Raw genomic sequence first — 22,303 nt, forward strand, 5'->3', positions numbered from 1 at the left:
TCTCCAAAATTTAATTTGTTCATGCACAAAGTAAACCTAAACAAGAAAATGAAAGGTTTATCGCTATACGAAGTAAGAAGCCTCTTAAGAACCACTACAGTAATTTGTTTTGTCATTCCTTGGAGGTAATGTGTGGATTGCCTGTTCAAGACTGTAGCTTCTTTTTTTTTTTATTAATGAATACTAGTTTGTAACTGTAAATGAAGTATCTGCACTGTGTCTGTGGTGTGTTGTCTTTGTCTTTTGTAGTTGTGTTTAAAAAATAATAATAACATTAACATCTTTCAAATAGTTTGTTTGGAGTGCTTGTCATTAATTTGTAATTTAGAATATTCCTACATAATTTTACTATGCAATGGTATCTATTATGTCATTGTAAATATGAAATGAGTTTCAAAAGGGCAAGTATATGTAATAATACAATGTAAAAGGTTAACAGTTTAATGAAGCATTCTCAATTAAAAAAAAAAAATGATTTCTCTGTGGCGGCGATCTTGGACCTGCTTGTTTTTAGTTTTGTTTTTAGAACTCATTGGTGTTTTCTTATACAGTAATTTCTGTTTTCTACAGCAACAGTAACTTGCCAATATTCGATCCATAGCACTTTGAGGAAGTAACTTCCAGCTTTCATGGCGAGGAGTCCAACCAAAGCTGGAAAGGAAAGTGACGTCACCCAAGGTGGTGAGGAAAGTGACGTCACGCCTACTGGTGAGGAAAGTGATGCCACTCAAGGTAATGACGAAAGTGACGTCGCACCAGCTGTTGAGGAAAGTGGCGTCACGTTAACTGCTGAGGAAAGGGGGGTCACACCAGCTGAAGGGGAAGGTGACGTCACGCCAACTAGTGAGTATAGTGTCGCGTTGCGAGCTGGTGAGGAAAATGACGTCACGACGACTGGTGGGGAAAGTAACGTTACGCAAGCTGGTGTGGAAAGTGACGTTACCCTAGCTGTCGTGGAAAGTGGCCTCATGCAAGCTGGTGAGGAAAGTGATGTCACCCAAGCTGGTAAGGAAAGTGCGTTCACGCAAGCTGCTGAGAAAAGTGATGCTACCTCAGCTGTCGTAGAAAGTGGCGTCACCCAAGCTGCTGAGGAAAGTGACGTCACGCAAGCTGGTAAGGAAAATGCGTTCACGCCAGCTGGTGTGGAAGGTGACGTTATCCTAGCTGTCGTAGAAATTAGCGTCACGCAAGCTGCAGAGGAAAGTGACGTCACCCAAGATGGTAAGGAAAGTGCGTTCACGCCAGGTGGTGAGGAAAGTGACGTTTCCCCAGCTGTCGTAGAAAGTGGTGTCACGCAAGCTGCAGACGAAAGTGACGTCACTCAAGCTGGTAAGGAAAGTGCGTTCATGCCAGTTGGTGTAGAAAGTGACATTATCCCAGCTGTCGTAGAAATTGGCGTCACGCAAGCTGCAGAGGAAAGTGACGTCACCCAAGATGGTAAGGAAAGTGCGTTCACGCCAGGTGGTGAGGAAAGTGACGTTTCCCCAGCTGTCGTAGAAAGTGGTGTCACGCAAGCTGCAGACGAAAGTTACGTCACCCAAGCTGGTAAGGAAAGTGCGTTCACGCCAGTTGGTGTGGAAAGTGACGTTATCCCAGCTGTCGTAGAAAGTTGCGTCACGAAAGCTGCTGAGGAAAGTGACGTCACCCAAGCTGGTAAAGAAACGCCGGAGTTTGATGAAGACACCTTAAGAGGTGAGAAGAAATATGCCGCTTTCTTTTACAGTTGACTATTTACCCTCTTCTGGATAGCCCGCAGTACAGGTGTTTATTAAATGGCTGGCTCCGCGAGCGGGCAAGATGGGTCAAATCCTGTGCTGTGATTGATCACCCGATCGAGGCAAGATGGAGCTCTCTTGACCCCTCGGGATTACCCGTAGCCGAAACGATGGGTTTTGTATTATTATTTTGCATTTAAAGAAAATAAGTTTTCAACCAAAATACCGAATTATGTTTTTTTCTCACTATAAGTCGACCTGGCTTAAAAGAATTTTTTAGAAAGCAGCATGTTATATAAAATGACTCAAGTTATTTGCACGCACCCTTCGACCTAGAGTGGTAACGTAAAAAAAATTACTACTCTTTGCGTTTTTGAAGTCCCTACTCGACCAGGAATTAAGCGTAAACCCTCTTAGCTGAGTGTGTTCCTTGTTCAAAGTGCTATGGGTAGATTGATACGAGTGAGGTGTTGTGGGATCGTTTGGATGGAGGAAAAGACATTTCGCCAACCAATAAAAGATTTTACCGACGTTTTCTTTGCATAATTCTTCTTTTAAATCTCTTTTGCTTTAAAAGTGTTTTCCTCGTAGGTGACTGCAACCGCCGCTTTTTTTTAAAGATTTTCAGATTCCACAATTCCTTACGCGATCCAGACTTCCAAATTTTTTTTCTGGAGAGGGGAATAAGCAACTCCCTCCCATTCCCATACCTCCTGACTTCTTTAGCAAAAATGACAACAATTTGACGATTTCACTATGCTTCGTGCTTGCCCAAACCCCACACCCCCAACTCGGTTCCCTATCATGTCCAAACGTTTACGAAGTTGTTGAATTCGCACGGTTAGCCGATGAATGAAACACGAAACTTCTTTTAATATTCTTTGATTTAGCCATAGCAGAGGTTTACAATAATGAAGGTAATGAGAGATACAGACAGGAAGATCTCAGCAACGCCATACACTTCTACACGGAGGGAATTCAAATGAACTGCAAGGATGAAGAACTAAAGGCCGAATTGTACAGCGGCAGAGCGGAAGCATACTTTTGTTTAGGTAAGAGTTTTTCAAATTGGTGAGGCTTATATTAACTAAGAGCTTTAAGAGCATTTTAAATTGAAACCTCATTAATGTAATACCGAGGGGGGGGGGGGGGGGCACCTCCTTATAAGAGGCTAATGGGGATGTGCCGCTGGATGGGGTCGCAGTTTCACGACTGGATTGACTAGAATGGGGTTGCATTTTCAATAGAGTTACTAGAATGGGGTCGCACATTTTCGGATTTATGGGGTAAGGAAATTCTGTTAAGTAGGGATTCAAAATGGTCGCGGTTAAAAAGGTCTGAAAGTTGTTACAATCACCTTGCATTACTTTCCATTGTTGCATAAATAGAAAGTGACTTAGCTGGGATCGCAAAAATTACATTTTCCCAAAAAGTGACTAAGATGGGGTCTACAACTGGCCACAAAATAGACTATAATGGGGCAGGGGCTCTGAGAGGCCAGCGGCACTTACCCAGCAAAACAGAAACCCAAGTACCCCCCCCCCCCCCCCTGGTAATACCTCTCCTCTCAGTTCTTTTACTGTGTCTCTTCTTCCTCAGGAAATTATAGTGATTCACTGAATGATGCTAAGGTTGCTAATGACTTACAGCCATCATTGGTAAAGGTGATTGTGAGAGGTAAGATTTTTAAGAAAAATGTACATCTCTTTTTATCGCCAGGGGGCGGTGGTTCGCTGTGAAAAAAAACAGATTTTAAACATGGCGTCATGTTACATTCATTGAAAAGTAACGTTACATGCATTTATAACGGATTAGGTAAGGCATCATCAAGTGTGTACTACTGTACATAAAAGAGACACCTACAGAAATTTAATGTTTCGACTTGAAAGACATCTGGGAATTTGTCTTCTTGGCGCTAAACAAGTTACCCGGGAGAGTACAAGGAGTTTGGCCTTGTCCTTGCATTCTCAAAGTGTCCGTTAGTAATATTATACGAGCCCTCTGTTTTTTAAGAGAAAATGATTTAAAAATAACGTTATTATGATTTTTTTAGGAACAAGTGCTTGTGTTCAGCTGAATCAGTTTGAGGAAGCCATAATGTGGTGTGACAAAGGATTAGCAGTATCCTTTATTGCAGACAATAAAACGTTAACGAAAAATATTGTTCAAATTTATTTTCTTTCATTCATACTTATCTGTACCACCTCAAGCAAGACAAATTACAAAAAATAAGTTCTTTGCCTTTTCATAATAATTTTAATGGTGCTGTTTTTTGTTAAATTCCTGAACAAACAAAGAACTTCGCAAACAATATGACCTTCTGCCTATACTAGTTTGACGGTTTTCTCGACTGTTGATAACTTTTACAACTATCGTCTTACAAGTCTTGACCTAAGTAAGATTGACAAGAACAACCAGATGTTGTTAAAATTAAGAAGCCGGGCTGTCAATGAACATAACAAGCTACAAAATGCAGCCGGAAAGGACGATGCAAATGAATCTGACGTCACAACTGCTATTGAGAAATCACTGGATAATAAGAATGAAACCATTTTTAGAGGTGAGGAGTTTTACTAATGATTAATTATGGTCCAACTGCTTTTGACAGCTTTATTGGAAAGTTTGAGACCCAAGCCGCAACACTTCTTAGTGGAATGGCCATTACTTCTTGTTTGGGAGGGAGGGGGTGGGGAGTCGGTATTTCGTAAGCCACTTTTGTTGACAATTATATGACCTAGTATATAAGATAGGATAAGATAATACTTTATTGAACACTCCCCAGAGGGGCTTTTCGGTGATCAATACATCATGTTTAAAATGAAAAATAAGGTGAATTAACATATATATACATATAAGAACGACCTTTATTCAGAAAAAAAAAATGCAAGATGTCTTTTAACGTCTTTCATTTTAGCAAAAGCAGAGCTCTTCAAGAATCAGGGCAATGACGAGTTCAGAAAAAAAGAGTTCAGCAAAGCCATATTGCTTTACACAAAAGGAATCAATGCGGACGTCAAAGATCAAGAACTAAAGGCCAAACTGTACAGCAACAGAGCAACAGCACATTTTAAATTGGGTAAGAAGTTTGGAGATTTTCACAGTTTGTCATACTAATTAATGTATTTGCACAAAAAATAAACAGCAATTGAAGTTAATTGTTGCTCTTATCAACAATGCATGTTTCTTTTCATTGATTTTCGCGCAGGTAACTTTCATAATTCACAAAGTGATGCAAAAACTGCTACAGACTTACAACCGTCTTATGTCAAAGCAATTGTTACAGGTAAGAGTCAGAATAGAAAACTATAACAGCTTTACGTTGTCATGTTAACGAGTAATAAAAGAAATGCTTAGCTGAGGCACGCTTTGTATTTAAAATATTCTTTCGGCAGTTTTAAAACGAGTCTGCTACTCAATCTAACTCAAATCCTTGTAACTTGTCATCTAATCTGGAAGAATTTAAAAAACACTTAAGTGTTACTTGACCCAATTAGAGGTTAAAGATGGACAAAGTTATTTCAAGTGTGATTTCAGTTTGTGTGTAAATAATAAAGAAGGGGAAAGTTTTGCCACGGTACTATTCTTCTTTTATAACTAATTCGTGGAGGCATGATCCTGGCTGATCTAACATAACGCAAGTAAAATGCTAAACTGATATCATTGTGTTTTGTTAGGAGCAAGTGCTTGTGTTCAGCTGAATCAGTTTGAGGAAGCCATCATGTGGTGTGACAAAGGATTAGCCGTATCCTTTATTGCAGACAATAAAACGTTAACGAAAAATGTTGTTCCAATTTATTTTCTTACATTCATACTTATCTGTACCACCTCAGGCAAGACAAATTACAAAAAATAAGTACTTAACCTTTTCATAATAATTTTAATGGTGCTGTTTTTTCTTAAATTCCTGAACAAACAAGGAACTTCGCAAACAATATGACCTTCTGCCTATAGTAGTTTGACGGTTTTCTCGACTGTTGATAACTTTTACAACTATCGTGTTACAAGTCTTGACCTAAGTAAGATTGACAAGAACAACCAGAAGTTGTTGGAATTAAGAGGCCGGGCTGTCAATGAACATAACAAGCTACAAAATGCAACCGAAAAGAACGATGCAAATGAATCTGACGTCACAACTGCTACTGAGAAATCACCGGGTAACAATAATGAAACCACTTTAAGAGGTGAGCAGTTTTACTAATGATTACTTGTGGTCCAACGCCTTTTGACAGCTTTATTAGAAAGTCTGAGATCCAAAACGTAACACTTCTTAGGGGAGTGGTCATTATTTCTTGTTTAGGAGGGAATGAGTGGGGAGTCGGTATTTCGTCAGCCACTTTTGTTGACAAACATATGACCTAGTATATGACCTTTATACAGAAAAAAAGCAAAATGTCTTTTAACGTGGTTCATTTTAGAAAAAGCAGAGCTCTTCAAGAATCAGGGCAATGACGAGTTCAAAAAGAAAGAGTTCAGCAAAGCCATATTGCTTTACTCAAAAGGAATCAATATGGACGTCAAAGATAAAGAACTAAAGGCCAAACTGTACAGCAACAGAGCAACAGCACATTTTAATCTGGGTAAGAAGTTTGGAGATTTTCACAGTTTGTCATACTGATTGATGTATTTCCACAAAAAATTAAAAGCAATTGACGTTAATTGTGCGCTTATCAACAATACATGTTTCTTTTCATTGATTTTCGCGCAGGTAACTTTCATGATTCACTGAGTGATGCAAAAACTGCCACAGATTTACAACCGTCTTATGTCAAAGCGATTGTTACAGGTAAGAGTCAGAATAGAAAACTATAACAGCTTTACGTTGTCATTCTAACGAATAATAATAAAAAAAGCTTAGCTGAGGCACGCTTTGTATTTAAAGTAATATTCTTTCGGTAGTTTTAAAACGAGTCTGCTATTCATTCTTTAGTCAGATCCTTGTAACTTGTCATCTAATCTAGAAGAATTTAAAAAATGCTTTTTAAGTGTCACTTGATGCAATTAGAGGTTAAAGATGGACAAAGTTAGTTCAAGTGTGATTTCAATATGTGTGTAAATCATAAAGAAGGGGAAAGTTTTGCCATAGTACTTTTCTTATTTTATAACTAATTCGTGGAGGCATGATGCTGGCTGATCTAACATAAGTCACGTAAAATGCTAAACTGATATCATTTTGTTTTATTAGGAGCAAGTACTTGTTTTCAGATGAATCAGTTTGAGGAAGCCATCAGGTGGTGTGATAGGGGATTAGCAGTATCCTTCATTGTACACTAACAAATAAAAGAAAAATAAATTTCTGTCTCCTCTCTGCGGTTGCGAGCAACATTTAAAGAGATCAATTTTGATTGCCAACAGCCAAGCTTTTTTGTTGGAGCGCTTCAGAAAACCTTAAAAACATAACACAAACTCACTTTGTTTTTGGATAAAAATTTGGCCATTGTTAATGGCCGCCTTTAATTGAAAAGTATAAAACTTAAACTAATATCTGCCAAACGGTGAGGTGACAAAAAGGTATTAAAAGCTCTAGCAAAGGTGAGGGCCAGAAAAAAGGCAAGCTAGAAAATTAAATACAATAATTACACGGGCGGAAGACAGGAATGGAGGTGGGTTGATTACTTGATTTTCCTGAAATCTGAAGTTTAAGGCTTGCAGACTGAGAGGGCGAGCTAATGTATACGCCCTCTTATAAAGGGTTTTTGCCTAACTATGAAAGCGAGGCTAAGTATCTTTACTGTCAGTGAACATTTGGCCAAAAGCCTCGTGATGTTGCGAAAAGGTTATTGCCCTGAGAGTCTCGTGATAATCATACGATGGTGATCTGTTTTAGTAAAGATCCAAGGTTTAAACGAGGAACCTGTGCCATTGTCTCACAACCAAGTCACCCCTTGTCCCCTGTGAAAAACCTAAAAGAGAAGGCACCCGGGAGGGAGAAATAAAAGCTTTTATTTGGTCGAGATAAAATCCATTTTTATCTGTTCTGCGACTTTTAAATGACAGAAACATGACTATTGGCAAGTTTGAACTTATTTAAGAAAAATAAGCTGATTGTGACGCCGTTTCGATTTGTGTGTAACTAATTATCATAGGAAACGTTCTTTTGAAAAGTGGCACTCCAAGAGCGATCCAAATGCTAGCAACAAGGGCATTGATATTTTGACATTTTATGTCACTCTCTGAGGTTAATTCTTTTCGTTGATTAGGTCGCCGCTTATTGGAACATTCCTTTGAACCTTTCTTCAGGCTTTTGACTGTGATCGACTGTGTTTGGTCGAAACATAGCTTGCTACACTGATCCTGATACATAGTAATTTGAGAGTCAGAGTTAACAAATATTTTAATCTACCCAATTACCTCTCGTTATTGTCGGTATTCCCCGTAAGACTTTTTGAAGACCTTTATAAACTTTGTTTTACACGTGTTAGAAATCTTGACTAATGTAAGATTGACGAGAACAACCAGAAGTTGATGGAATTAAAGAGCAGGTCGGTGAGCGAGCAAAACAAGCTGCAAGGTACTGGGGAAGAGGCAACGAAGGATCTGTCAGAAACTCAAACAGTAAGTTTGATAAACAACAATTTTTAAATTGCTGTTTAACTTAACAGTTTTCTTAAGTGTTTATTAGTTAACAAAAACAATTTAATTACCCATGGTTATAGAACGTTAACATTAAAGCGGTTTTCGATTGAGTGTCGCTAAACCAAAAAAGACGTGTACTAAACAGCACAATGAACCAATCAGAATTCAAAGCAAATGCATGTAACCAAAAGTTGCAGCCGGAGCAAGTCGCTGTTGGTTTTCTGATTTGACTTCCATTGGTTGAGAGAAATGTCGTGAAGACTGCACACAAATGATAAAAGACACTATAGCAAAACTAAATCAAACGCGAAATTGCGACTTTCTTTGGTTGTCTCACCGCATGTGGATATCATGAACCTATCAGCTTCCATACAAAGAAATCCTGTCATAGTTCGTAGACTGACAAGTGCATAGAGTTCACATCGATTCTTCACAATCTATTGATAATGAACTGGGTGATATTCCAAGCTGCTGGATCTGTCGGGAGGTTATCAATAAACTGACTGAAATGCTCGTTATTTACTCAAGACGTGGTAGCCGGCGTGGGTGGGTAGTGAGGCCGAAAAATTCCAAAAACGTTACTCAAATTTGCTATGCAGCCGGAGGAATGGTTTCAGGTGCTCACTGCATAGCTATCATAAGAACTCGAAATTAAGCCCGATTCATTTACTTTTCTAGGCTGTACAATAATGGCTAATTGGGACAAAAATTTTCCATATCGGGTTCGTCGCTTTTTTACACTAACCGTCATTATAAAGTGATAATTTTAGCTCTAAGACATGAATTTTGGTTCACGAGACAAAGCAAGAAGAGTACGAAGAACTAAAGAAAGAGAAAAATATAAAAAACAAGGGAAACTAATAATAGAGGGGCTTGGAAACACACTTCTCCAGATGTTAACTTCTCTTTAAACGCGTTCCTTCACTTAAAAGTTAAAAGTTAAAGTGACACAGTCAGCTTTGTGACCGCGCTGACCTGGACACTAGTTTTGTAAGTTTGAAAAGCGTCTACCTCAACCTGAAATCAAAAGTACGCGCCGAATACATCTAGAAATCCGCTGCAATCTTCCTAGTGTTTTATTGGATTTTTAATCTTTTACTGGAAACCTGTTTCTGAGTATGCTTTTGCCCATTCTATGATATTGTTTTATCATGTTAAAAACAGTATGGATCGCGTCTCCAACGGAACATGAAAGGAAGAGGTGGCAAACGTGAAGGCGCCGGGCGGAAGAAATCGCCTGCGTTGACTAAAATAACGAGAGTAATCAATCAAAAACATTGGAGAGCAAATCACCATGATATATATTTGGAAAGTCATATTTTCTCAACCTGGCGAAAGGTTCGTGCGGAGGGAATCTTCGTAAACGATTCGAACTTCGCGTCATGGCTGGTTGGTTTGGAACTCAGACGAAGACACCAGGACAACCTCTAGTAGAACCTTGTTTTCTACGGGTCGAGCAAGCGTTCTTGCAATGACATGGGTTTGGTTCTTAAATTTAGATAGTGGAGAAGTTCTAGAAACAAAATTATAAAAGCAAAATACATGCTTGAAAGCAGAAATAACGCTTACCGGTCGTTTCGCTACACTGCAGTTCAATCGACTCGCTACGTTTTTAAATTGGCATATTCTCTAATATTTGAACTCAATTTGCTTCACATCGATTAAATGATTCTTCGACTTCAGAGGTATTCGTTGACGTTTGGCTTACCTTGGACAAGTGACAAGTCCATCAGTAATTCTCCATGGTATCAAGAAAATGAGTGTTCTAATATGACATTAGGTCTATAATCACTATAATAATTTTGACTGGCAAATACTTCGACTCGACAAGGTTTGTTTTCAAAGGATGCGCTTCTCAGCGCGAGACTTGTGATGAAGTGTGATATGCAAATCAGCTAAGAAATGTTATCTAATGCGCGTGTGCATCTGCTGACTGTGTCCGTTTAAAAGCAATGTATCTAGATCGTTGTTTTTCCCTTTCATCACAAAACGCGATAAACCACTGTTTTACTTGCACGTTTTGTTCATGTATCAGACAGCAATGAAGATGATGATTATGACGATAATGATGACGATGTTGATTAAGCTGATTAGGAATTTGGTTGTAAAAGTGTTTTCGTTCCCTACAGTCGAACATCAAGTAGATTCAAAATGCATCACGTTGTGTAATTTTTGACAGCCGGGGACCGCTTACAGCGGCAAGTTTAAAGCAAATGATCATCAAATAACTTATCCGATTGCCATTTATGAAACTAGTGCAAATAACAGCGTCCATAATAGGAATAAAAATCTTCGAAAAAAAACAGTTATGTTTATGTTTGACAGGAAAGAGGATCCTCTTTAATCAAAACGAGCAGCGATGCAAACGACAACTTGAGTTCCATCTCTGACAAAAACATCCCCGAAAATCTAAAAGCAATCATAATACGTAATCCAAGCAACGATTATGCAAACCTCGGAAATTTCAAAAACGCCATACATTACCATCAACGAGCACTAGAAATCGCAAGACAAGTGGGAGACGTCTTAGGAGAAGTCAAGGCGTATGGTAATCTAGGAAACGATTATCACAACCTAGGAGATTTCGAAAAAGCTGTACACTACCATGAACGAGCCCTAGAAATCGCAAGGAAAGTGGGAGACGTCTCAAGTGAAGGAGCGGCGTATGGTAATCTAGGAAACATCTATAGCAAACTCAGAGATTTCGAAAAAGCCATACACTACCATGAACGGCACCTAGAAATCGCAAGAAAAGTGGGAGACGTCTCAAGGGAAGGAACGGCGTATGGTAATCTAGGCAGCGAGTATCACAGCCTCGGAGATTTCAAAAAAGCCATACACTGCCATCAACAAGCACTAGAAATCGCAAGACAAGTGGGAGACGTCTTAGGAAAAGGCAAGGCGTATGGTAATCTAGGAAACGATTATCACAACCTAGGAGATTTCGAAAAAGCTGTACACTACTATGAACAAGCACTAGAAATCGCAAGAAAACTGGGAGACGTCTCAAATGAAGGAAGGGCAAGTAGTAATCTAGGAAGCGTTTATCACAACCTCCTCCGAGATTTCAAAAAAGCCATACACTTCCATGAACGAGCGCTAGAAATCGGAAGAAAACTGGGAGACGTCTCAATTGAAGGAAACGCAAGTTGTAATCTAGGAAACGATTATTGCAAACTCGGAGATTTCGAAAAAGCCATACACTACCATGAGCGAGCACTAGAAATCGCAAGAAAACTGGGAGACGTCTCATGTGAAGGAAACACAAGTGGTAATCTAGGAAACGATTATCAAAATCTAGGAGATTTCGAAAAAGCCATACACTACCATGAACGAGCACTAGAAATCGCAAGACAAGTGGGAGACGTCTCAGGAGAAGGCAAGGCGTATGGTAATCTAGGAAACGATTATCACAACCTAGGAGATTTCGAAAAAGCCATACACCACCATGAACGAGCACTAGAAATTGCAAGAAAACTGGGAGACGTCTCATGTGAAGGAAACGAAACTACTAATCTAGGAAACGATTATTCGAAACTCGGAGATTTCGAAAAAGCCATACACTACCATGAACGAGCACTAGAAATCACGAGAAAACTGGGAGACGTCTCAAATGAAGGAAGGGCAAGTAGTAATCTAGGAAGCGTTTATCACAACCTCCTCGGAGATTTCAAAAAAGCCATACACTTCCATGAACGAGCGCTAGAAATCGGAAGAAAACTGGGAGACGTCTCAATTGAAGGAAAAGCAAGTTGTAATCTAGGAAACGATTATTGCAAACTCGGAGATTTCGAAAAAGCCATACACTACCATGAGCGAGCACTAGAAATCGCAAGAAAACTGGGAGACGTCTCATGTGAAGGAAACACAAGTGGTGATCTAGGAAACGATTATCACAACCTAGGAGATTTCGAAAAAGCCATACACTACCATGAACGAGCACTAGAAATCGCAAGAAAACTGGGAGACGTCTCAAGTGAAGGAAACGCAAATTGTAATCTAGGAAACGCTTATTACAGGCTAGGAGATTGCGAAAAAGCCATACACTACCATGAACGAGCCCTAGAAATCGCAAGGAAAGTGGGAGACGTCTCAAGTGAAGGAATTGAAAATGGTAATCTAGGCAGCGATTATCACAACCTCGGAGATTTCGAAAAAGCCATACACTACCATGAACGTGCCCTAGAAATCGCAAGAAAAGTGGGAGACCTCTCAAGTGAAGGAATGGCAAATGGTAATCTAGGAGGCGATTATCACAAACTTGGAGATTTGCAAAAAGCCATACACTACCATGAAGTTGCCCTAGAAATCGCAAGAAAAGTGGGAGACGTCTCAAGTGAAGGAATGGCAAATGGTAATCTAGGAGGCGATTATCACAAACTTGGAGATTTCCAAAAAGCCATACACTACCATGAAGTTGCCCTAGAAATCGCAAGAAAAGTGGGAGACGTCTCAAGTGAAGGAATGGCAAATGGTAATCTAGGAGACGATTATCACAAACTTGGAGATTTCCAAAAAGCCATACACTACCATGAAGTTGCCCTAGAAATCGCAAGAAAAGTGGGAGACGTCTCAAGTGAAGGAATGGCAAATGGTAATCTAGGAGGCGATTATCACCAACTTGGAGATATCAAAAAAGCCATACACTACCATGAACGTGCCCTAGAAATCGCAAGAAAAGTGGGAGACGTCTCAAGTGAAGGAATGGCAAATGGTAATCTAGGAGGCGATTATCACAAACTTGGAGATTTCCAAAAAGCCATACACTACCGTGAAGTTGCCCTAGAAATCGCAAGAAAAGTGGGAGACGTCTCAAGTGAAGGAATGGCAAATGGTAATCTGGGAGGCGATTATCACAAACTTGGAGATTTCCAAAAAGCCATACACTACCATGAAGTTGCCCTAGAAATCGCAAGAAAAGTGGGAGACGTCTCAAGTGAAGGAATGGCAAATGGTAATCTAGGAGACGATTATCACGACCTCGGAGATTTCCAAAAAGCCATACACTACCATGAACAAGAGCTAGAAATCGCAAGAAAAATGGGAAATGTCTCAAGAGCAGGAATCGCAAGTGCTCATCTAGGAAACGATTATCACAGCCTAGGAGATTTCGAAAAAGCCATACGCTACCATAAACGTGCCCGAGAAATCGCAAGAAAAGTGGGAGACATCTTAATTGAAGGAATGGCAAATGGTAATCTAGGAAACGATTATCACAAACTCAGAGATTTCGAAAAAGCCATGCACTGCCATGTACGTGCCCTAGCAATCGCAAAAAAAATGGGAGACAAAATTTCAATTGGCATAGGTTTTCATAACCTTGGAGCTGACTTTAAATTTATGGGCTTTTTAAGCAGAGCTGTAAACTGTTATCAACACAGTATAGCTACGTTCAATGAAGTAAGGCGTCATCTTGGAGCTAATGATGACTGGAAAGTGAGCTGGCGCAATTTGTACCAAAGGGCATACGTTCATTTATGGCGTTTGTTATTAGAGCAAGGCAAGATTATGGAGGCTCTTTTATCTGCTGAGCAGGGACGTGCACAGGCTCTGAATGATCTCATGGAGTTTAACTATGCATCCAAACAATACCCAGCAGAATCTGGCACAGCAATACAAGTTATAGCTGAGTTTAGTGGTTTTCCTTCTACTGCAGTTTTCTTAGCGCTTGAGCACCAAGAAGTAATTTTCTGGGTCTTACAGAAAGGAAAGGATGTTCAGTTAAGAAGAAACCAAATCCCCGAGGGTCAAGTTGATGCCGAAACTTTCTTGGACACCACAAGGAAGAAAATTCGTGGTAAAGCTGTCGAATGTGAGGATCGTTCATTAACTGTGACGAGAGACGAAAACCTTGCAGATGAGAGTTCCCCTCCAGATGAGAGTCAAAATCAGCGCAGGTCCTCCAATATCCCGAATAGTGCTTTAAGTTTATTATATGAGACTCTCATCAGTCCCATCCAAGATTTGTTACTTGAAAGTGAAGTAATATTCGTCCCTGAGGGTCCATTGTGTTTGGCTCCTTTTGCTGCGTTCATGGACTCAGATTCAAAGTACCTCTGCGAGTCTTTCAGAGTACGCGTGATTCCATCACTGACGAGCTTAAAATTGATCGCAGATTCTCCCGCTGATTACCACATTAAGAGTGGGGCGCTTCTCGTTGGTGATCCCTGGATACAAGAGGTTACTTTTGAGGGAACGACGTTTGACCAGCTGCCATTCGCTCGAGAAGAGGTGCAGATGATTGGGCGAATACTTCACACCACACCTCTTATTGGAGAGCATGCGACGAAGAAGGAAGTATTGAAACGACTCTCCTCGGTTGCTTTGGTGCATATTGCAGCGCATGGGCGGATGGCAACAGGAGAAATTGCTTTAGCACCAAATCCTTCACCTGTATCACGGACTCCTGTCTACAAAGATTTCGTTTTAACAATGAGAGATGTACTGAATGTTCAGATGCGAGCAAGACTGGTTGTGTTGAGTTGCTGTCATAGTGGCCGTGGGGAGATTAAGGCTGAGGGTGTGGTTGGCATTGCACGGGCATTTTTGGGTGCTGGTGCTCGGTCTGTCATGGTGTCATTGTGGGCGATTGATGACGAGGCTACTATGGAGTTCATGAAAATATTCTATCAGCACTTAGTGAAAGGTGAAAGTGCCAGTGCAGCTCTGAACCAAGCCATGAAATCCATGAGAGAAGCTGACAAGTTTAGTGCAGTGGAATACTGGGCTCCGTTTGTACTCATTGGTGATGATGTCACCCTAGAATTGGGCGGACAAGACTGAGTAGCTGAACTGAATTGTGAGTAGACTGATCAACGTTTGAAATAAGAGAATTTACTAGCTCTCTACTAAAGTTATTTGCAGCTGATTTTATTTGACTATTTGGAACCTTATACATTCCCATTCGATGGAAAAAAGTAAAAGTTCTAAAAAGTCTTAAGTGTTGTAGTTTCTCTGTTTACTTGGGTTTGGGGAGATCAGTGCCTTTTTTCTGTTGCCATTAAATAATTTTTTACCATAGGAAAATTTTCGATTCTCTGCTGTAAAATTTTTACTCGGTAATTAGTAACCTTTTCGTGGCATCTTACGGATGTGCGAAATAGCATTTCCTTCAACTTGGCGATTTTTTACGGTTTCAGTATGAGGGAGGGGATGGGCTAATCTGAAAGCGATGCAGTTTTCATCTGAAAATTGGACTATCATATCTGGAGATGTTCAAGATGTTCTAGGAAATGTCTAAATCATTTGTTGAATGATACAACAAAGAGGGAAGACAAACAGATGGAAAAAAACTCCTTGATTAACAACACTATTATGCCTAATTATTTCAGACGTTTTTAGCTTTTACTCAAATTTGCCTTCTTGTTGTTTTTGCTTTATAGCTGCAGAACACAGACATGTAATCAATAAAGAAAATACCGGACAGTATTTAATGATGGATTTTGAGATGGAGAATCATTACAACAAGACAAGGATGGCTAGGAACTCGTCCAAGGGACTGCAAAGACTTGTTTATTTTTAGTATCATGTGATTACGATTGTTTTGAAGTCATTATCAAAGGAGTTAAGTTTACCTTACAGTGTTCATTACAGATGTTTTAGATAAGGATTGGACTCTTTACACACTTTTGAAATATTTACACCACAAAAATGTCTTAACATTTTTAGGTCGAGAAACTTTTGTACTAAACGGCAATATATTAGATTGATTTATAGTTGTTAGTCCAGGACTTGCCAAAATCCTCACTTGGATGGAGAAACATTGTTTTTTTTTTTTTGAATGTTTTTCATTTTTTTCTACTTGGCTGCGTACATAGAACTATAGTAGACCCGTCATAGCAGATTTGTGGAACAAGAATGTTTTGTATAAAAGCTGCAAGAAAATAGGTTTCAAGAATCAAAAGAGACGCGACTTCTCTTCGTCAAAGGCGTGATTCTCTCATAAATTCTGCCATATACTCAGATGTAAATAGTAAGGAGCCGTAATTTTTTTCTCGATATACAAGTGGTTAATATTTGTTCATCGAAAACATTTATTTCATAAATTATAACTGCTCGACGACAGGAAAACATCAAAACGAAAACAAACAAAAATTAAACTGCAGAGAATCAAGCTGCAAGAAAAAGGCTTTAACGTTATAATTAAGTTTTTTTTAATGTAGTTGAAATGTAAAAATGGGTTCGTTTCCGCATTATAGAGGTGTCCGTTTTAGAGAGGCAGGCTTTATATGGATTACGGTCTCTTAGGGACCAAGTGAACTGTCCGTAATAGAGAGGTGTCCGTATTAAAGAGGCGTCCGTAAGGAGAGGTTCCACTGTATCTGTTTTACACAAACTAGGATTGCTGAAAAAGTCAAAGAAATTAGAAAGTAACCTAGTGTCCAGAAATCTTCAATTAAGATAATTATGTTTAATTAGAAATTGCTTCTGCAAGAACTAATTTTTTTTTTCATGCCTGAGCGCAGTTTGTTGAAGATTTTTCAAGTGGTGAATTAAAATGATAAAATTTCTCCCAATACGCTGCAGTCTTAAGTCAGGTGTACAGTGTTAAAAGATACCATCCAGCTAGCTGCCGGGTGGAACCTAGACACATGTAGCTTATTCGTCGAGTACCAGCTTAGAAAGCCATCATGGTCCTTAACAACGTTTGCCTATGAATTGCAAATAGAAACTTCGATTATCTGGTCTTCTTCTCGATTTTCCCGCTCCTTTCTCTATGGTACCGAATTCTTGTTGAATATTACCGAGTCGAGATTTCTAAAAACATGCACATGTAACTCGGTACTAGCGGGAAAGGCGCAACCCCAAAGAACCAAATAATCGAGTCTTAACTGTACAGTACATACCAGTTTTGTTTTTAATTAATTAATTTATAATTAATTTAAATAGGAAGAAGAAAGAGTAACATTGAAGCTTTAGGCAGCCGTGTAGTTTTATGCCTTCTCGTTGAGAGACTATCTAAACTAAACGTCCCCGTTTTTACCATCTCACTAAAATGGAGTGTTTTAAAAATTTCCAGGACTGAACATACCAAAACCCTTGGCGAAGATAGACAGAAATTTAAATTGAGGACATCATAGGCGGGGCCCTTAATCAAGATACGAAATTTACAGAGTTAAAAAATTCTGATTTCAAAACAATACGGATATTCCAAATTTCAGTAATAAAAATTTGCCACAACATTCTCTTAGTAGAACCTGGAAGAAACAATGACGTTTGCTGAAAATTGAACAGAATGAAAAAATTTTGGTTTGTGTTTGGTTTTTTGAAGATGGTGTCTCCCTGTAGGTCACGTCCCTCAACGTCTGAAATATGGTGATCCACAATGGATGTGCGCTTCATCTAATGTACAAGTTTTTCTCACAAATGTGGTTTTTGAAATGTTTTCCGCGTTCACAGAAGAAGCTTAAGTTTTGTGAACATGGCGTTTCCCTGAATCCCTACCAAAACGTCTGAAAAATTGTGCTCCGTTACATTTAATATGTCTCATTGGATAAGCGCTTCATTTTAAATACTGAGTTTTTGTTTTCTCCAGTAAATACTGTATTGTCTACGGTGATAATATTACTCACGTGCAGATTAAATTGTAGATACAATGTAATACAGTAGTTGGGAACTTAACTTAATTAAGGTTGGTCTTTCAGCGTCTATCGCGCGCTTATTAAAAAGTCCATTTAATCATAAGCAAGGAAAACTGTTGAGCCTGAATGAATTTTTGTACAAAACTTTAATTGGCTGATTTTATTTCTCAAGTTCGTGAAATACCTGCACATGAAAGGGTTTCTGCTATCAGCTTTCCTTCTTTCTTTGAATTAGTAGGCATCTTCCTTAAGAAATTAGAGGTTCGCGGACTATGACGAGATGAGCGGAACAGTATGCGCAGAAGCAGAGCAAAGCACCCTCCTAAACGGTTTTATCGGAGAAAATATCAGAAGAGAACCCAAATGGGTAAGCCTGAATCGGACACAAGGTCCTTCGCAAGGCGCCCACCTGGAAAAAGAAATTAAAATACATGATACAAATAGTTCACGATAAATATCAGGAGGATGTGATCACTTTGAATTGTCGTATACCTTCAAGAAAAAATAAGAAATATGAAACAACAAGAAATGAAAGTTCAGATTGCAGGAGATACTTCTCACGTGACAGGATAACACCCTCAGTATAGCTTACTTAGTTCAATTTTATAATGTTGACGTGATATTGACAAGTATAAGAATGTTAAAACGGTTTTTAATCGAGTGTCGTAAAACCAAAACCAAAGTAATTACTCTGGCCAATCACAACAGGTGCAAACAGTGCGAAGAACAAATCAGAATTCAAAGCAAATACACGTAACCGGCGCCAAGTGCGGGAAAACACGTGCGGCCAAAACACGATTGGTTTTGGGTTTTACATCTTATTGGTTGAGAAAGTGGCGCGAGTTTTATCAACCAATCACAGAGCGTAGTAATGCAAAACCAAAGGAAAAACGCAATCACTTTCGTCAATCACCTGAAAACCGCTCTAACAAGTAAAGCTTAGTATAGCTTTTTAGTTTCACAATGTTAACATTTTACAAGCAATAAAAACGCTGTTCTTTAAAAGAGACAACCCTTTGGTTTACTATTCTTGAACAAGGGAAGGGTAAATTGAAAGCAGATGAGTAGCGACCCTGTTTAGTATCCAAGCTCGCATATTTCCCTTTAGATCGTAACTGAATGGAGAGATGATGTGGTCACGTGTTTAGGGCTTTAGAATTTTTATCTGTCATAGCGTCATTTCCTTGAAAACAAATGTGCTTCTCATTGCCTCTCTCTAATTCCTGGCCTCCTATGGTGAACAGTGAACTGTTAAAGCAATGGGAAAAAGATATGGGGGAACGGTATCCCTTCGCGATGATGGCTTAAGATTGACCAATCACTATAATAATAGGAAACATGACGTATTTTTAGCAAGCCGCTTATTTGAATAGTTATTTCCTTTACTAGGAAAATTTGCGTTTCCTTCTTTTTCCCCACCCTGGTGTATAAATTTAAACCCCGGCGACAAACTGGAATCGCAACATAACAAAATGGCGTCAACTAGGATGCGTTGCGGGAGGCTGTGATAGGGGAAACACTTCTAGTCTCTTCGTGTTTTAAAAACTGGAAACAATTACCATCATTCCCAGCCATCTCACCTCAACATGAAAGCAGTACTTTCAGGCTTAAAGGTTTGGAAAAATAGCACGACCGACCAGACGCAGTACTTTATACAAAGGCTTTTACCATGTTATGTTGAGAAAAGCGAACACAAGACGGTCAATTTTATCGAGACGAATTCTATTTTGAAGTATTATTTGATGAGACTCTAGCCATATAACTGGAAAGCCTTTACTTCTGGGCCCTCCGAAGACACTAAGACTCAATAGAGAGATTTAAGGGTAACATGTTTTTTTTGCAAACGGCTGAACGGCAGATATGACGACGTGACCATGTCTATGGCAAATGAAACATTCTCCCAGGGGAGGTACTCCTGGGAATTTGTGGTATAGGTGTGCGGCCGGTTCTCCAATCCTATTTGAAACCGAAACATGTAATTTTGTGTGAACCTTTTTCACACCTGGCCTATACAATTCGTGTCCATTTTCAGATCCATATCGTTTCTACAAAATCCTTGCCCGTTTTCAGACTTTAAGACCAAAGTCGTTAAAATTTAGACGCTTTTTCAAACCAAAGCGGCTCAATAGCCATACCCTTTGGGGAAGCATATAGGGACGTATACGCCCGCGGAACATTAAAAACCAGGAAGTTCTTCCCCAAGCCAATCATGACCTTGCTTTATCGGTTCAGTGGATTTTAATGACAAGCAGAGAGGCAATGGCCAAAACATAGAATTGGCAAGAAACTTGCCTTGGAACTTTGATCTACTGCAAAAAAAAAAAAAAAAATGGAGTGCTCAATGATATTAGAACGTTTTCGGAAAATGAACAGAAGTGCTTTAATGATTATCATCAGCTCAATACTGAGGCAAAATTGGGGAACAATGTAAGGTTCAATGTAAGGTTCATTCTGGTGACATGGAAATGCCATTGTAGATAACATTTTGCCAATCTATTTTCTGCATTCTTTGTTAACTAAAGGAAAGTAGCAAGATTTTTTGGGCCCACTTCATGTTGTTTTACAGACCATTTCCTCACAGCGCGGGAACTCGGTGGCCCAACAAGAATGAATTGTACAGAAACTACCTCGGTCATTTCAGTGACCCGTTGTTAAAAAGAAAAAAGAAGAATCGTTCGGAGGAATAACCGGTCATGCTTAAGGAAGTTCACATAAATGAAAAATTACTCCGAATGTTAGATAAAAACGCATTTGTTAAATAATTATATGGACGCCAAGTTTTAATAACTTTCGATGACCCTTTTGACATGTTAAATGCGTTTAGAACTCAAAAAAAATATCTAAGTACTTGTGCTGTTAAGTAGGAATTATAAAAATCTTTTCATAAACTTTTATTTAAGTACAACACTGTTTATTTTAAAATTTAACGGCTCCGTACGAACTACAAAACAGATACGTATATTTCTAAGTTCTTATTTACAAGCTAAGAATGATACAACGTGTCCATTTCCCTTTTTTATAACATATATTTAACAATATCTGTTACTCTGTGTCTAATAAAACCAATCACACTAAAGGAAACAGTTTCTGCTTTTTGTACGCATGCGAATAGTAGGTGACAATTCGCATATCCGCAATCAAGATAAAATCGTGGACTGAGAAGCCATATCGAACATAACCACTAACTGGGTATGGTTTCAAGTGTTCTACCAGGCAAAAGAACTTAAAGGGGAAGTGTCACCTATTTGTAGTGTTACTTTGAATGGCCAAAACACATATTCGAATCGACAGAATCGTTAAAATAATGGCTCAGTTTTGTTAGCAATAACCTTACTAGTGCCCGGAAACTAGTATTGATAATGCTTGGTTGCGGATGGCTAGGATGGAAATGGATTAAGACTTGAAAACATTCGCCAATTTTTACAAGTTCTTCCTTTGCATTTGAGAGAATTTCACGAAAACCTTAAAACAGCTTGGACAAATAAAGCAAATCACTAAAACATTTTCCTCCCGGTTGCTCTAAGAGTAATTTGATGTTAGAGAAAAGGTTCTTTGTCAAATGTTTGAGCGGTTTTTACCGAAATACAATAAAATTGCCGTGACAGTGCCCCTTTACTGTACTCGGATGCATCCTGATGGACAAGAAACAACTAAGTACGATTCATTAGTTGTGTGATAGCCTGGCTACACAGACACCGTTTCGCGGTGCCACCACTGCAGTCTGGTCTCCCCGCCCTCAATTGTAGCACAGCCAACTGGCGTCCTTTTGCTCAGGATTATTATCTCATAGACTGTGAGGGCCATTGTAAAATGTTACTCTAGCTTTTTAGTCTTTTTTTCTTCCCGTTTTTATCTCTCAACTTTTAACCAAGAGACTAATGTGTATTTGCACACGAGAACATGTTGGTTTGCATGGCTGTACTAATCTGCAAGTCTAACTAGTGGAAATAAAAGAAACATGCTTGTCCGAATATGCTTGAAAAGCTCCACTAAACCTTATGTGTGTTACCAACCTGACATATCACAAAATCAAAGTAGGGGCCTCTGAAAGAAAACAATGTCGTGATCGCAAAATGGCAAATTTGTAAAAAAAAAAATATATTGACGGTGAAGATGCTTAGATCAAGAAGCTTACTTTTCGGACTATTGGACCAACAGTTCGAGCAAGCACGAAAAACGAAAGAAAGCTTCTCGCTCGCTGGAACCTCCGTTCGCCTTCTTGCACTCGCTTGGAAGGGATACCACTGCTACGCGGGCTAACATTTAGCTCGATTTAAATCAGTACATTTTTCCTTTTCGGGTGTGTGTGTGTGTTTTTGAAGACGTCTGGCCAAAGTTTTCAAGTTTTTTACATATTCGGTCTCCTTTACTTTTTTTGAAAACTCACTTTCAAAGTCAGCGAATTAAAAAAAAAAAAACCTGGGACGATACCCA

General features: G+C 39.2%; 1 protein-coding gene across 1 annotated transcript; it reads left to right on the forward strand.

Moving 5' to 3' along the window:
* The first annotated feature begins 629 nt into the window (after window positions 1-629).
* LOC146467023 (uncharacterized) lies at window positions 630-16,465 on the forward strand. The gene is made up of 16 exons (XM_085126495.1): window positions 630-1,692; window positions 2,606-2,767; window positions 3,315-3,392; window positions 3,769-3,862; window positions 4,100-4,275; window positions 4,630-4,791; window positions 4,921-4,998; window positions 5,390-5,438; window positions 5,721-5,896; window positions 6,131-6,292; window positions 6,421-6,498; window positions 6,898-6,965; window positions 8,154-8,267; window positions 10,614-11,436; window positions 11,548-15,087; window positions 15,671-16,465. The coding sequence occupies exons 1-15, from the start codon at window positions 630-632 to the stop codon at window positions 15,069-15,071; spliced, it is 6,807 nt and encodes a 2,268-aa protein (XP_084982621.1). The 3' UTR covers window positions 15,072-15,087; window positions 15,671-16,465.
* The last annotated feature ends 5,838 nt before the right edge of the window (window positions 16,466-22,303 follow it).

The sequence above is a fragment of the Pavona decussata genome, unplaced genomic scaffold (assembly GCF_977016875.1).
Source record: "Pavona decussata unplaced genomic scaffold, jaPavDecu1.1 SCAFFOLD_140, whole genome shotgun sequence".
In the NCBI taxonomy this organism is placed as follows: Eukaryota; Metazoa; Cnidaria; class Anthozoa; order Scleractinia; family Agariciidae; genus Pavona; species Pavona decussata.

Bases quoted from the DNA above. Each gene is read 5' to 3' on its own strand.
- LOC146467023 (XM_085126495.1), top strand. From the start codon at position 630: ATGGCGAGGAGTCCAACCAAAGCTGGAAAGGAAAGTGACGTCACCCAA. The intron at 4,999-5,389 runs GTAAGAGTCAGA...GTGTTTTGTTAG, and splicing joins TGTCAAAGCAATTGTTACAG to GAGCAAGTGCTTGTGTTCAG. The intron at 8,268-10,613 runs GTAAGTTTGATA...TATGTTTGACAG, and splicing joins ATCTGTCAGAAACTCAAACA to GAAAGAGGATCCTCTTTAAT.